Raw genomic sequence first — 16,694 nt, 5'->3', positions numbered from 1 at the left:
TATCTGTCGGGGTCCCACTGGGGATGTGCTAAGATACGAAATAGAAAAATAAAACATGCCCCCAATTCTCTATTTGAAAAATCTAAAGACAAATTTATGAAAATATTTTATTCACAATTAAGTCAAACATTTTTCACTTCTGTCCAACGCCAACGAGCTTTTAAATCCAAAGTTATAAATGCATATTTCTCCTCTCCCCCCCCCCACCCTGCACAAAACGTTTGTTTGACGTTCTTGGCCACTTTCTTGAGATAGTTTCGCGCGGCGGAAAGCTGTATACCCAATCTCAAATGTTGTATGAAGGGGGAAATGTCAATCTATGACGTTATCACGACTGAAATGAACGCACAAATTCACATTAGTGAAATGAGAAAGATTTAATTTATCTTTTCTTTCATGAAATAAAGATATCGTGACAGTTATGAACGAGTCGTTTCCCGTACTCGGAAGCCATTTCGAAGAACAACAGGATATTTCAACGCTGTCTAAATCGTCGCAAGCTAGAAACGACTTTCTCTCAGACGTGAACAGCTTAGGTGACGAAAATGTTCTTCACAGGAGGTCAGGGAACTTATCACCAGGTGGAACCAGGAGGTATGGCATGACAGATTTTGGTGATTTAGCTGAAGAGGAGACTGATTTTCTCGAACAATTTGATCCACTTCTCTCTTCTCGAAGTGTAAGCTCAAGTTTGACGGACGAAGAGAAGTCAAGTAACACCAAGCAATCCATCGAAAGATTGGACTCACGAGACAAAATGGAATTAGATCGGGGTTCTGGACTAATTTCAGGCCATTTCAATGAAACAGAACTGACAAGTTCAACAGTTGATAGTTCAGAAGGTATCTCTCAAAGACGGCTCAATCATGATGCAAGTAGTACGACTTTGGAGGGTACCAGCACTAGTAAACGCTATGAAAATGCTGCAGTGAAGAATGGTAAGGTTTCTGTGTACTGTCATGAGGAAATACAATTGATAATGATCCGTCAGCCCTACTAGCGTTAATTTTTTTTTAGCTGTCAGTTTATTTCAATAGACATAATGCACATTCTTTTATTGTTATTAATTTTTTCTAACTAAAGAAGGATATTTGATTATCCGCCTGACCGCCTTCTCAGCATTTGAATTCGAACGCATATGAGAGATTGATTACTCTGAGATTGCAAGTCCTTTTAAGGCTGACGTTGCAAAGTAGTTTTAAAAATAACATCAACATTTCTGCAATCAGTAAAATTGAAACCATCTGTACTAGTGGAGGTGTAATTATTTATGTGATGATCCATAACAAAGTCAGTACACAGTCATGAAACTTCCGGGGATATTTAGAAAAATTTGGAAACCTTAGACATATTAGAAAAATTCAGGGATAACCACTGACTTATTAAGAGTTATTTGTGCCTTTTTCTCTTTATTATACAAGCCAGCTCAGTTGGCTCTCAATTTCCTTTGTTCTTAAACCCAAATTAATCATAATAAAGGGCTAGGAGAAAAAGTAAATTGTGAATCAACCTTAGCAAATTCTTTTGAAAACTGGAGTTCGGTTTGAACTCCAGTGGTAATTTAACTGCAATGTATGTTTTACTGCAGGGTCAGTTGATCCTTATTACACGCTTACAACCATGAACATTGATGCTTTGTCCTTTTCTCTTCTTTGCTTCTTTACCTTCTATTGGTAACTGTTAGCAGTGAGATTTGTTTTGAGCAAAGAAAGGTCTTTACAACCAAAAATTTGTTGTTTTGTTTTGTGAGGCAACACTGTGCACATTAAACATTTGAGCAGCTAAATTTTCTGTCTGGTGACCAGATTAAAATGTTCAGTCACCACTTGGCATGTAAGGAGACAAACGGGTAGCTCTAGTAAAAAGGTTTTTGAGATTCAGATTGCATCCAGAAGATAAAAATGTTTTATTCCTAAAACTCACGACACCTCTTTGGTCAGTACAGTTTAGTATTTATGGTCGATATAATGGCCTCAAAGAAAGACAGAATTAGTTTTATTCTTCTACTGGCTCCCATTCACATCTCAAAAACATCTCTGCCTCACGTTTTACTCACATATAGGAAAGTAGCAGAATTTGTCTGCTGGCTTGTGACTTGTCAACCTTATTTACCTCAACTTCCTTGTTTAACAGATAGCAATGCATCAGCAGTGAAACTTACACGTTCAATTCATCAAGGTTTGAGTGCACTGAATGACAACTTCAGTGATATTGCTCGGCATCAAATACTATCAGTAGCCGGTGAGAAATTCTTTCTTTTACACTGAATCACTCTCAGGGTAAGGGGTTGCACAAAATGCTCATGGTGACCTCTAAGGTTTCTTACTTTAATATATTTGAGCAATCTTAGGTGAACTTCAAGACTGCACCTTGCATTTACCTTCATAAGAAAAATAGTTTGGATTGGCTCATGATTATGTCATAATGTATAATTTCTATTGCAACCAGGTTAGAGCAGTACAATAAAAAAAAAAGATTTTTAATATCCATGGTCATTTTCAGAGAATCTTTCAGTATTGCATGACTGGAATGTGCATTTTTAAAATATGCCTTAAAACATTGAAGTATTTCCTTTCTTTTAATTCAGGGGATGATAAAAGTGGCAGGCCTGTGATTGTTTTCTCTGCATGCAGAATGCCACCAATATCCTCCATTGATCACACCAGGATGTTCAGGTAAAAACAAACATATCCTAATAATGGAAACCTTCAATGTTTAGGGCAAAGAGTATTGCTACTGTCATGAGATAACAATTGGTAAATTGGCCCTTTTTGGTTTGGTGGTCAAAACTGAGTGGCCCAATTAAATGGTAGTTAGCTGGAATCATCGATTGTTCGCTTTCTATGGCACTGTAAATCAAGCATGAAAAGAGTATTGTTACTCAAAAAATTAATGGTAGGCCATAGTGAAAGTTCTTTGATAACTCAAACACTCAACCTCCATTCTTGACCAGTTACTTGTCACGTACTTTGGATCAGTATGTGGAGAATGACTACACTATTGTCTACTTCCACTATGGGTTGACGAGCAAGAATAAGCCAGCAATGTCAAAAGTGATACAGCTTTACCGTGACCTGGACAGAAAGTAAGATTTTGATATGGTTTTACTGAACAGGAAATGAATACTTGAGCTGTAGTGCAATACATACGTACATACATGCATAACTTTATTTGATAACGCAGGTTAAAAATTTATGCAACTTTACAGCTGAAGTGGACCTGCCTAAAGTAATTAGTCTATAATTATATAAAATACAAATATGATACAATTTATAAGTTGAATAAATTAAGTAAACCATAAAATTTTAGTAATAGTGAAAATTTGGTTTCATGTTTTGTATAACAGTACCTCCCTTTTCAAAATTAACATTCTTGACAGTTTGCTTGGATTGTTTTAAATTATATTTGAAAATAGATAAATTTGGAGAATCTTTAAGATTATCTGGTAGTGCAGTCCATGCTATTGCAGATCTATGAGCAAAGGACCTACGACCCAGTTCAGTTTTCGGCCTATTAAGTACAACATTCAGGGATATCCTTAGGGTATAGCTGTTAGAGTTCCTGGTCGCCAAACAATTAGTTTCCCGCAACCCTAAATTATAATAAGCATTATTATGTAATAGTTAAGATACAGAGCTTATAAAAATACTCTAAAGGCATCCAGCCAACCTTGGAAAGTACATCACTATCCTTAAAACTATTTGGCAACTTATGAATCAGCCTAGCAGCCCTGATGTGAATCATTTCTAGATCTTTAAGCTTGGGTCCAGACCCCCAAATCACAATTCCATATAGAACACTTGGAATAACTATCCTATAGTAAAAAGTCTCCAAGATAGATGTAGATAGGAAATTTATACATCTCAAAATTTTGACTTTGGCATTAAATGCAGATCTAGCCAATGCAACATGCTGAGACCAAGAGAGTTTATCATCAATTGTAACCCCAAGGCAATTGGTGGAGGACACATACCAAATGGTGTCCGCACCCCGCTTCAGCTGTTTCAAAGGACCTATGAAGAGGGTGGTACTCAAGACCATTGCCTCGGATTTACCTTCATGTAGAATCAGTCTGTTACTAAGACACCAGGAATTAACCTGGTCCAAAACAGCCTGTAACACTGTTGTTATGTCATCAACAGTATTCCCTACTACATATATTGTGGTAATAAATTTTAACAAGATAGTACACATGGACAATATGGACACCAAACTATTTTATTTTGACCCCCTACAAAAATGATCTTCAATAAAGCAGAGAGTCTTGAGTTCTCCATTCACTGAAGTTTTCTTTTGTAATATATTACATTTTTCTTTTCAGTAATGGTTCATGAACATGTAGAATCATCATTTTTTGGATTTAGTCAAGAAAAATTAGGTGCCCAAGATATGTCATTAAACTATTGTAAGCTATGATCTGGTGGCCAGAAAACATTCTTAATCGCACAGGCTCAAAATAACGCATGTTCTTTTGTGAACAAAACGGTTTCATTGTGGTAAGATTGTGTTGTGTCAAGAATATCTTGTGTCATCTTATTGAAAATGAAGAATTCATCAAATTTTTAAAAGGATAGTGCTTACTTAAATTTGAGTTTAGTTTAGTGGTTAATTAATTCTTTTGTTTGGTTTTGATACATTTTAGGTACCGCAAGAACATTAAAGCTCTTTTTGTAGTGCACCCATCCAGCACTATCAAGCTAATATGGGCAACTATTGCCAAAATTGCCAGGTACTTAGTGAGTTTTTAATTTTATTCCTTATTTTCTTGAAAAATATTGAGTCAGAGTTAATAGACTCTTGTGGTAACTGAAACTTCCCTGATGCAATTTATTTTCAAAATTATTTTTCAAGAGTATTAGTTCAGCATATAAAAACTAACCACATAAAGAAGAAAACTTTATTTAACGAGGGTAAAACGCATTGATTACTGGTCACCCAGTAGTTTTCATAATGGCCCTTCTACAATTAAAAGTAATAAAACGTATCGATCAAATTAGTTAACTATCATGTCCCCATTTTTCGCATTGCTACCCTCAACCTTTTCAACAGTGCACATTGTGCAATGTCAAATCAATGAATTTAATTAGAATCAACTCTAAACTAACAAAACTTTATGATACAATTTTTTTGGGTTTATGTGCAGCAGCTTAGCAGCCTACATACATACATACATACTCAAACGCACGCACGCACACACACACACACACACACACACATACACACATACATACACACACACATACATACATACATACATACATACATAGGTTAATTGACCGCTCCCCATCGGGGCTTTTCAGGGCCAACACCTACCCATCCCACCCAGGGGAGGACATCCACCACGCAGTAATCTTGTGCATGGGAAATTAATGTCTCTTACCCCTAACCCTGCAGGAGACGGTGTCTACAGTTTATTCATCCTTATCCAAGAAGACTAGAATATCTGTCCATGTCTTGATTATAGAAAGGTAGCAAATTCTCCTCACTTATTTTAAGACCATGAGTATTGGTCTGGCCAGGGCTCGAACCCTCAACCTCGCTTTTAAAATAATTTGAAAGTATCATTAATAATGATATCATCAGTGATATTGTGGATAATGAATAATACTTTGGATTCTTTGGTACTGCAAGTTGCATTCATTTTAGTTGCCATGGCAAGAATAAAAACATTTTAAGTTTATAATTTTATTTTGTTGTGTTTTGTTGTTTGTTTCAGTCCCAAGTTTTCAAGGAAGCTGCTCTATGTAACTCGGCTCGAAGATCTTGCAGAATATGTTCATCTTGATCAGATAGATGTCCCAATGGAGGTCGTTGAGTAAGTATTCATTAGGAGGTGTTTTTTTGTTGTTGTGGTTCTAATCTTTTCATCTCTCGAAACATGTTCAAACTAGTTTGAATTTTAAGTTCAATTGGTAAAATAAGGAGTCGCAAAGGACAATAAAAGTCTTGCTAGTTTGAAAAATTAAAAACCAATGGAAAATTTCAACCACAGCATAAAGATAAATAGTTTCAAACCAGGTTTTTCAAACAGAGAAAAAAAAGTTCCAATAATGCAGCAATGTTGGGGCATGTTACATTTTGGCCCATGGAAAAAGACACAACACAAGCATGACTGCCTCTGATCCTGTGAGGTTTATTTATTTATTTTTTTTTATTTTTTTTTTTTCCAAGGAGAGGTTTCTTCAATTCATGTATTTTGAATTTTCAGTTGAAAAGTCTAAGCAAGGATATACATGGTGTGGATTGAAAGGTTATAAGAAGTCAAGCCATTTTCAGATGATGTGTACATAGGTAGCTTTTTATAATTGAAGAGCATGAAAGTTCTCCAAAGGGCAGAGAATTGCTTCATTTGTTTGAATTAGATCATTCTCCCACCCTATTTAAAAAAATTACAGCTGCAACCTTTTTAACTTCCAGGGTATGCAAACTGGAATAAACGTATAATACTATATGCAGTAATCAATTAAAAATTAGTGGGATACTGATAGATAATTGACTTCCTTTTCAGGCATGATAAACAGATTTCTAGCCAAGTGAGATCTAGTTCCTCAAAACAGCCATCAGGAGTGTTTTATGCAACTCCTGATGAACTACCTAAAACTCAGCAGTTTGGTGTTTCTTTGTCATGGTAAGTTTTAGATTGATATACAATCAGTGAAAAAATTGTTAACTCTCTATCTTTGAAATTGCAACATTCTAGAATATATAGCATACCAATTTTATCCCTTATACCCCACTAATTTGGCCTCCCCCTCCCCCTCCCCCCTCATATGATGTTGCACTTTATTTTCTGTGGTTTTACAAAAAAATTAATTTAATGAGGAAATGGTTAATTTCATCTCAAAATACTTCCTTAAAAGTGGCTGCATCCATCCATCCATCCATGGTTGTACTCCAAGTCCAAACTTGTGGTTGTATGAGGTGGTGGCATCTTGCAGATAACCTTTATTTTAGGTCTTTGTTCTAAAGACATTATTTTTTAGTTATTGCAATTTGTCCAAACTAGTTTTGTGTGATAGCTGGCCACAAATATCAGGTGCCCTTAATTGCTGTATAGATGTTTTGTATCAACATATTTTGTCTCCAAATTATTGTAACTATATAATAACACCAAGAACAGGTAGGATTTGTGACAGGCTAGTAGTCACTGCACTATTTCTAGACAAACAGCTCCAGACAAGAGCCCTGGCTGGAGTTATCATTGTGTGCACTTTGTGAAACAACAATGTACAAATAAAAAGGCAGACAAGTTTTCATGGGGGCTGCTCTTCATCTTTCTGTATTATTCTCCTGTTGTTTTAGGATGAGAGAAAACAACAATGGTGAGTGTATCCCACCTGTTGTGTCTACATCAGTGGAATTTTTAAGAGAAAATGGTAAGGAAGAAATGAAGTGTGTGTGTAGAGCAAGGGATCTGCTTTCATATAAAATCATTGATATATAAACAAAAGCCTCTATATGGTGCAAAAATATGCGCAGATGTAATAGTCCTTGGACATTATCTGTTCCAAGATGTGAACAGAGCAAAGCTCAAGGGAAACTGTGAGCTTTGAGGAACAATTAATGTCCAAGGACAAATAGAGGAGTATAATTATTCTGGCACAAAGTAGAGGCTACTGTGTTTATTATCCTTCAAATGTTTTGCAATAGATGTGAGAAAATGTATGCTAACAGCTTACTGTTTGCTGTGCATATTTTTTTTCTTTTGAGTGTTCTCTGGTACAACTTTATGAACAAACATTTTCCCTTCTTCTGTAACAATGATAAAAGTGTCTCTGATCTTGAATTAAATTTTAAAAAAAAAAGACTTACATAGTGGATGTAAGGTTTGAAAATTGGCGAGTAACAGCTGAGTTGAGATATACCCCAGCAGGGGAATATTTGATCATGTGATGCAATTAGACAAATCATGCATGAGGAAAAATGTTTAATGGATCATAAACAAAGTTCCGACGTTTCGGCGACTTCACGATGCCATTATCAAGGGTACGAATGAAAATAAAATTAACAAATGCGAGTTCAAGAGTTGCAACTAATTTGCATAGGGGAGGTAGCTACACAAATACTTTAGCACGGATAGAATCCGTTTGCACGTTCAAACTCGGTGTTAATTGTTTGATGTAAAGCATCTCAATGACAAGACAATCGAATTTGTTCATGCACTTCTTGAGAACTTTAAAACAGCTACAAAGTTCTCAAGAAGTGCATGAACAAATTCGATTGTCTTGTCAACGAGATGCTTTACATCAAACAATTAACACCGAGTTTGAATGTGCAAATGGATTCTATCCGTGCTAAAGTATTTGTGTAGCTACCTCCCCTATGCAAATTAGTTGTAACTCTTGAACTCGCATTTGTTAATTTTATTTTCATTTGTACCCTTCATAATGGCGTCATGAAGTTGCCGAAACGTTGGGATATTATATCGTTCGTTTTTACCTGTCTATGTATTACTAAATCTTTGTTAATATAAACCAAGTTAATAATTATACTACATGTATGCAAATGAGATGATTTCTTAAAACTATACAGTTTTACTAGGACAAAAACTACTGAACACTTTGTCAGGATGATTGTTTGCTTTGATCATTCCCCGGCCTTAGTGTTTTTTTTTCGTTTTTTGTTTTTGATTTATTCATCTTTCTCATGCATCAACTCATGAACAGCTGAGCTTACACATAAATACTGTTGGTAACACCTTTCCATTTTCTAGCAATCACATTGTTTTTTATTTAGCACTTGAGGTTGAGGGTGTTTTCCGACGGTCTGGCAATGTAACAACTGTGAAAGATATCACTCAAATGTTCAACAAAGGTACCAAATTATGATGGTAGTAGTTTTATCCATAGAAAGAAAATTAAATTCTCCAAATTGGCCATTCTTTGGCTTAACCTGTAAATGCCTAAATCATAAACTAGTACTATGTATATGTAATGGATGGCCCACTTAGGTTGTGTTCTATAGACTGAGATAGACAGTTTCAACTGCAACCTGTAACTTAAAGTTGAAACCATTGAAATTTCCCTAAGGAACTAATTACTGCCAATCATTGTTCCATTGAAATACAAATTTTGAAGAATATCTTTTAATTAAATGAGCTTTTCTACGAACAGCAAGATAATAATACAGTGTACTTTTTATTAGAATCACAGGAAAAAGGTATGATATAGTATAAATGCAGTTGCACTGCAAGTAGCAAGTTGAGCAGGACTTAACAAGTTGAGACTGTTACCAGGAAAGATTGTTATGCATCAGCAATTGAGCAGGTTCGTTTTTCAATTTCAGGTTTATCAGTGTACTACAAAAACCCAGAAGACATTCACTGTGCAGCAGTTATTTTGAAGAGATTCTTAAGGGAACTTCCAGAGCCAATTCTAACCTTTAAACTTTATGATACCGTAATTCAAAGCACCAGTAAGTCATCATCTTTCTGATTTATTAGTCAGAAGTAATGTGTAAGTCCATACACAATTTCTTCAATATTTTCAAACTTAATTTTGTTGTGCTTAATTTTTGGTTGGTGTCTTGTTTCACTATCAGTGATTCCTGACGAAACGGAGAAATTAAAGCAGATGTGGTGCATCTTACACCATGAGCTGCCAGAAGAGAACTATGTTTTGTTAAAATTTCTCATGCAGTTTTTAAATGAGGTTGGTGTTCATGTGTTACCAAAATTAATAAATAATATTAGTTTAAAGAATTTAAATTCAATTTCTGTGTTCTTAATTTTTTTTCTCAACCATTTTCAGTGTAAGTTTAGGCAACTGCACAGGTGTCATGTAGGGAAAATGGCCAAAAACAAAAAAAAATCCAACCAGACAAGAAAGGAAAAAAGAGATACAGTGGGAAAGGCCCACCCAGATAAAAACATTTAACCACCCACCATACTTACTAGTTTACTTGATATTCAAAAAAGAGGATAATTAATAATTATTCACCGAAGTGGAGGTGAATAACACGTACCTGATGTATATTTACTGAACTGCAAAGCAGCAAGGTAAATATCCCCTATTTCACCAACACTGAGTTGAAATAGTTGTTTTAGTGTACACCACACAGCAACCAAAAGAAATAGCTTATTCCTGTCAATATGGTTAGAAATTGAATTGTTAATGCATGATTTTGTCTCTTCGGCAGCTCAGAAGTGAATAGTACTTGCTAATCACCTCCAAACTAGCTTATCAGCATGAATGAGAAGAACTATTCACCTGTGTGGTATATACTAATGCACAATAACCATCTAGATTTATTGCCTTCAGTTAATTGATACTGACACTTGATTTATCTAATTTCATAGCCATTATCCTTAAGGGAATGAGTCATTCCTATTTACACTAATTGCTCTTTGGGCAGGTAGCAACATCTGAGAATTAGACTCCAACCTTGAGTGCCTGCAACTTAAATTTTGGAATGAACTTGCATCCCACTGAGTGGGAGTACATTGTAGTACTTGTAACAGTTGGTACAACCCATTAGGTAACTGTGGCGCTGCTACACGTAGTCTAGTATTACTAAGATGTCTCTACCTCCTTTTTTATCACCTTCAAGACTGGTGTGTTGTTATTAGCAAAGACCCCAACTATGTTACACATTGGTATAATTATAGTGTAACATTAGATATTTAGGATGTTACAGGGTGTAGATATAAACTTCTTTTCCCTTTCTTAACAGGTACAAAAACATTCTAATGTCAATAAAATGACAGCAAAGAACTTGGCTATTGTGTTTGGGCCAAACTTGGTGTGGTCCAAATCTCAGGCTGCTTCTCTTGATGCCATGGCACAGATAAACTCATTCTCTCTTCTCATGCTGGAAAACGTTAGTTATTTGTTTGAAACTAGTTGATTTCAGAATGTACATTATTCCTGTCAGATATGGAAATTTATCAGGTAATTAAGTGTCTATACAGAGTGTAGTAGCATTAACTATCAGTTGGAGACCTATTGTTTAGTCAGGAGCATCAAGTTTTTGGACATTTGTAGAAGTATTGGATTGTTCTCAAAGGACCAAATGCCAATGGGCCTAACCTCAAAGAAGCTGTTTGACAGGAACCACGTTGCACCAATGCTACCACAAATTAAAACCCTAGAGCAATGTTTTCACATGTTTTTTTCCTAGCTTGCATTCAAACATGTCAGAGATGAACCATAAATCATTCAAGATGTAAATGCTTTTAAGTGACACCACTTTTGTGTGGACATAATCATATATAATGACAGTGAAATGATAGTAATGTCATTGAACAAAGGAAGATCACCAGTACTTTTTTCAAAAGACAGAACTGGGTATACAAATGCCTTCTAAAGACATTTATGTCCAGAAATGCACGCAGTAATGAGAATGGCAGATTTGATGAAATTCTTCCAAACCAAGTGAACATTCATGCATTTTACAATTTTAGCAAATTTTAGTTCAATTTGTCAAAGTGAAATCTGCAGCTTGGTGAAATTGATGATTTTGATGTTAGTCAAAATCAGCTTGCTGTCTTTGACAATTTTGATGAAATTTTGTCAGATTTGCCATTTTCGTCTCTATAATAATCATAATCATATAATTTATTTCCATCCTAATTTACTTACCAGAAAATATAATTGAAAAAAATAAAGATAAAGACTGAGTCAGAGCTAATGTAGATTAGTTCAAATGTTTTGCATGTCCATAGTATGATGTGAATAATTTCTTTTTCATCCTTTACTTGTTTATATTATTGAAAAAAATAAACAGGCAAAAAAAAACATCATTTTAAGTGTTGGCAAGTGGCACAATATTCAACACAGTTTTAAGAACTGCACCAAACAATACTTCTCTTATTCTTAGTGTCTCTAACTTGCTAGATTCTATTCTTAACCCTAGGTGAGGGGAGCACCAAAAATCTCAAGATTGCTGGGGTCCAAAAGTCAAAGTTGTCAATGGACATAGGTCTCGTGTTGAAGGACTCTGCATGGTATCAGTGTACATATCAATAAAATGTAGGGGCTTAAGCTAGTGCCTGCATGCAGCTCAGCCACTTACCTATCCAAGGGTGGGTTGCAAATGGCTGTGTATGAAAAGCTCAAGGGGTTGGACTTACCAGTCATGGGGAACTTACTCTTTGCATATAAGTGGACATTTTGCTTGAGTTCTTTTGAGGCTGGATTTGTTTTGGACTTTGTCCACTGTTTCAGAGTCAGACCCATGCTTTGTGGCATCCCTCCCAGTAAACTAGTTCATTTTGGCTGGGGTTGGGTTGGGGTTGAGATAATTTTCAATTCTGAGAGGTTTTCTCTCGGATATTGACTTTGATTGTTTGTTTTTTTTGTTTTGTTTTTTTTGTTTTGTTGTTTTTTTGTTTTATATATTCAGTATACGAGGGAAACCCTGACCCTGTACACCCCAAGTAATCATACTTAAATAGAATAAATGTTTGAAAAGAAAATTTGCCCTGAGCGGGATTTGAACCCACGTTCCCCTGTTGCTAGTCAAGTGTGATGACCACTACACCATCAGGACAACCATGCTGGCAACACGGCAATCGAAAATGTGAATTACGTGATCGGAGACGTGGTCTCCCGGGAAACTTAATTTTCAAGGGGACAGGGTAGGGGAAGCCTATAACCCCATATGAAAGCCAAGTAAGGATCTATTGAAGATACACGACCGAAGTCAACTTAGCGGATGACAAAGGAGGATCCAATTACGGATACAGGCTAATTTCAATTAAACAAATTCTGTATACGAGGGAAACCCTGACCCTGTACACCCCACGTAACAGTGATTACTTAGCTTTGCAAGAGGCATGAAACTCAAAGTTGCAGTAAAAGTTCAAGTAACCTAAATCTTGAAGTATAATTATCCATAGCTCTAGCCCTGCCCTGCTATTGAGCACTTTTTAGTAGATGATGATCTCATTCCGCTATTTTGGTTATGTATATATGACCCTCACTCCTATTGGCATTAAGATGACTCTTACAACCTTAATTCAACCGACAACCTTTATTCATTTGGTTTATTTCTCATATTTACAAGTTGTTGAGGTAAAGTTAGGAGACTGTTGTTAAATAACTAAAGTAATGCTAATCCATGCAAACCTCAGATTGAGAGGTGACACTTTCAAAATTACTCTTCCCACTGATGGACAGACACATCCTGAACCTTTCTGGAGTTGAGGTATCCTATTCAGTACTCAAGAATACATCAGTGATACTTAGATTAGCAGGGATACTTAGTTTAGTTTGCACATATGAAGCAAAGTTACCAATAAGTATAGCAAACTTTATTCCTAGTACTAATAATATTATCTCAAGATTTAAAACCTACTGGCAAAAGTATAAACTGCTCACCGTGACAGATCAGTTTTGAAATTTATGGAAAATCATCCAATTTCTTCAGGCAAACAAATAAAACTTAACTTCCAGTATTGGTCATTAAAAAAAATTAAACACACAATAACAAAAATATGATACAGTTGGGGGCCTTGAGAGCTTGCAGTTAGCACAAACAACCCAATCAAGCCATTTGAAGTAAAAAACATGACATCTAACTTATCTACAATTTTTTTCAAATTAAATTAATGGTTATTTTTTGATATGTATTGAAAGGTGAAAATTGGGACAGATAATTGTTACCACAGAACTCTTTATGGTTTATGAACATTTGTAAGATTCATGCCACACTGCCATCAACTCAATCGTCTTACAGACTTTAATTTTCTCTCATTGAATCATTCTCCATAGTAAGAGGAATATGAGAGCTGCGAATGCTTAAATAATTGCAAATGCTAAAGTAATTTCACACTTCACACGTAGTGTTGGACACACCTAAAAGTTTCCCTACTTTACCTCTGATAAAACTGTGGACACACGAACAGGAGTAAAACTTGGCTTGAGAGATGCCAAACTATTAACACCACTTTCTTCATTATACTTTGTGAAATCATAATGAGCCTTCTGTTGCGTTCATATATTATTTTAAAATGTTACTGAAGCATGCACAATGCTCTGGCTTCCTTATAAGAAAATCAGTATTAAACAGAAGACATCAATACAGGGCCTTAGAGAGTAGACTCCAAAAACTCCATGGTTTACTAAGCTTCTTGTTAGATCGCCATTACGATTATAAAAGCTGACGTTTTGAGCATTAGCCCATCGTCGGAGGGCTAACGCTCGAAACGTCAGCTTTTATAATCGTAACGGTGGCCAATTTACCATTTCAACTTTGTTGATATATTGAAATTATTTCGTTACCCCCACCAACGCAGCCCCAAACAGTTTCTTTAGAAACTATCAGCCTTTATTCTTGATGGATCTCCTACTTCATGACGAAATTTTAAAGCCATTACACTGCTGTCATAAAGTTCCTCAAAAATCAACTCCATGCCCCAAATAACAATAGATTTTCCACTGACTTCTCATAAGTTTTCAAAATTTTACAGCTTATGTCGTACAGTCCAGATCAGTACACCTCAACTTCCTCCTTCATCAGTGTGTGAACTTTCATTACCAGAGTTACTTGGAGAAGGTGTATCTGTCTGAATGGCAATACTCTCAGGGGAGATGCGTGATTCAATGCTGCAGTCATCACCATTAGAGCCATTGTCTCCATTACCTGGGTCTGTTTGACCCTGTCCTGAAAGATCTTTCCTCATTCCATTAAGGAAAGGAAAACCTACTGGAGGTGCTTGATATCCATAAGGGGGCATTGCTGAAGGAACATATGGAAAGGGGAAACCAAATGGGAGGTTAGGAGGCATTCCACCCGCTGCAGATGGCATCATTCCAGGGGGCATCATCCCCAATGCCATCATCCCAAATGGAATCTGTGCAGCACCATTGAATGTTGAAGCAGAAGGGACAGGTACACTTGGATGCAGGACAATTGGAATGTAATGGGTACCAGCTGGGTGAAGTGCATATGTCGGAGCTGCATATGAAGGAAGCACAAATGGAGCACGCAGTGGAATGTTGCCTCCTTGTGAAAGCATAGAGGGACAGGTATTGACTGAAGAGCTGGTTTCATTCACACTTCTGTTTGTTGTTCCACTGCTGACACTGTTACTACTTGTTCTGCTACCATTGTCACCTTCTTTTCCATTACTTCCTGGCATCTCTGAAAGGTCATCCTCTAAACATATTGCAGAATCACTCTGGGTTTCTCTGGCCTTGTCTGAGTTGTTATCATTGTCACTGCTGCCACCAGATGTACTATTTCCATTGCTACTACTGCTCTGTACCTTGTTATTGTTACTATGATGTGCATGAAGTCTGGCTCTCTTGGCTTTCCCACCACTTCCACTTCCACTCATTTCTCCTGTACTGGATGATGTGGATGATGATGATGAGATAGTCCCCTGAAAGCTTCGCTTAGATGTGTTGCGCTTTCCGTTCTCTGTACTGACTTTTCCTTTAGAATTCATATCTTCTGAATTCGACTCGGCAATCAACTGGATCTGATGTCTTAAATGTGCCATGAGTCTTTGAAAACAGGGCTGCTGCATGTCCATAGCTTCCACATTGACCAGAAAGCGGAAGACTTCTTCAGTGCAGTCTTTGTACCCTCCAAAGTGATTGACAGGCTTGACTTCGGTATCAGTGCTGCTGTTCTTTGGTTCTGTGGTGGCTTTTACTGAATTTTTATCATCTTAAAGGGTTAAGTTGGAAAGATCATCGGTTAGTTACAAAATAAATTCAGGTTGAAGCAAATGCTACCAAACAGGAGGACACATAGTGAGAAGTGATTTGACGTACAAGTTTCTCTCCTTTTAACCTCTTGTTGGGCTACTCATTAACAAATGAGAAATGCATCATTTGCTAGTTGTTACACTTGGTAGAGCAAAACATTTTTAAGTATTCTCTATGTTTTACCCTCCAATTACTAGAACCATTAGTTCAAATCACTTTTAATGCCATTCTCGGCTTACTGTATTTTGCGAAACGAAACGAAATGAAACGAAACGAGTAAACCCGTACTGTATTTTGCGAAACCAGCTCTTCGAAGACTCTAGCGATATATAACTTATTTCGTAAACACAATTCATAAATACAACTCGATGCAGTGATGAGTTATAAATAAAGACTTTGAGCCAAAAGTTCAGAAGTGCGCCGTTTCGCAAATTACAGATATGTAAATCTGTAATTTGCGAAACGAGCTCTTTGAAGACTCTAATGATATGTAACTTATTTCTTCCGATTCTATAACACTTTTCGTAGATACAACTCATGCAGTGATGATTTTTTAATAAAGAATTTGAGCCAAAAGGTCAGAAGTGCGCCGTTTCGCAAATTACAGATATGTAAATCTGTAATTTGCAAAACGAGCTCTTTGAAGACTCTAATGATATGTAACTTATTTCTTCCGATTCTATAACACTTTTCGTAGATACAACTCGATGCAGTGATGATTTTTTAATAAAGGGTTTGAGCCAAAAGGTCAGAAGTGCGCCGTTTCGCAAATTACAGATATGTAAATCTGCAATTTGCGAAACGAGCTCTTTGAAGACTCTAATGATATAACTTATTTCTTCCGATTCTATAACACTTTTCGTAGATACAACTCAATGCAGTGATGATTTTTTAATGTAGAGTTTGAGCCAAAAGGTAAGAAGTGCGCCGTTTCGCAAATTACAGATATATAAATCTGTAATTTGCGAAACGATCTCTTTGAAGACTCTAATGATGTGTGACTTGTTTCTTCCGATTCTATAACACTTTTCGTAGATA

At 36.2% G+C, this 16,694-nt stretch overlaps 2 protein-coding genes and 1 pseudogene across 4 annotated transcripts; 1 reads left to right on the top strand and 2 right to left on the bottom strand.

Moving 5' to 3' along the window:
* The first annotated feature begins 232 nt into the window (after positions 1-232).
* On the top strand, positions 233-11,740 carry LOC111345428 (rho GTPase-activating protein 8). Of its 3 annotated transcripts, XM_022952706.2 has the most exons (13): positions 233-594; positions 679-938; positions 2,134-2,241; positions 2,588-2,675; positions 2,954-3,085; positions 4,643-4,729; positions 5,717-5,815; positions 6,509-6,628; positions 7,303-7,376; positions 8,737-8,814; positions 9,286-9,414; positions 9,541-9,650; positions 10,672-11,740. In XM_022952706.2, the coding sequence occupies exons 1-13, from the start codon at positions 422-424 to the stop codon at positions 10,843-10,845; spliced, it is 1,632 nt and encodes a 543-aa protein (XP_022808441.2). In that variant the 5' UTR covers positions 233-421; the 3' UTR covers positions 10,846-11,740. The 3 variants fall into 3 exon arrangements, with proteins under 3 accessions (XP_022808441.2, XP_022808440.2, XP_088600517.1); XM_022952705.2 differs by having other exon boundaries at positions 233-938; XM_088744391.1 differs by lacking the exon at positions 2,954-3,085 and having other exon boundaries at positions 233-938.
* LOC111345429 (uncharacterized) lies at positions 3,133-4,649 on the bottom strand (annotated as a pseudogene).
* A 1,217-nt stretch (positions 11,741-12,957) lies between the features above and the next one.
* Positions 12,958-15,961, bottom strand: LOC148741704 (uncharacterized). The gene has a single exon (XM_088744402.1). The coding sequence runs from the start codon at positions 15,476-15,478 to the stop codon at positions 14,441-14,443; it is 1,038 nt and encodes a 345-aa protein (XP_088600528.1). The 5' UTR covers positions 15,479-15,961; the 3' UTR covers positions 12,958-14,440.
* Between the last annotated feature and the right edge of the window lie 733 nt (positions 15,962-16,694).

This window comes from Stylophora pistillata, chromosome 1, assembly GCF_964205215.1.
Source record: "Stylophora pistillata chromosome 1, jaStyPist1.2, whole genome shotgun sequence".
NCBI lineage: Eukaryota > Metazoa > Cnidaria > Anthozoa > Scleractinia > Pocilloporidae > Stylophora > Stylophora pistillata.
This window is presented reverse-complemented; position numbering and strand designations above follow the sequence as displayed.

What these genes read in the sequence shown, in the direction of transcription:
- LOC111345428 (XM_022952705.2), top strand. Translation starts at nt 422, where the DNA reads ATGAACGAGTCGTTTCCCGTACTCGGAAGCCATTTCGAAGAACAACAG. An exon ending in AAATGCTGCAGTGAAGAATG is followed by an intron (nt 939 to 2,133) that starts GTAAGGTTTCTG and finishes CTTGTTTAACAG; the next exon opens with ATAGCAATGCATCAGCAGTG. An exon ending in TTTGGTGTTTCTTTGTCATG is followed by an intron (nt 6,629 to 7,302) that starts GTAAGTTTTAGA and finishes CTGTTGTTTTAG; the next exon opens with GATGAGAGAAAACAACAATG.
- LOC148741704 (XM_088744402.1), bottom strand. Translation starts at nt 15,478, where the DNA reads ATGGACATGCAGCAGCCCTGTTTTCAAAGACTCATGGCACATTTAAGA.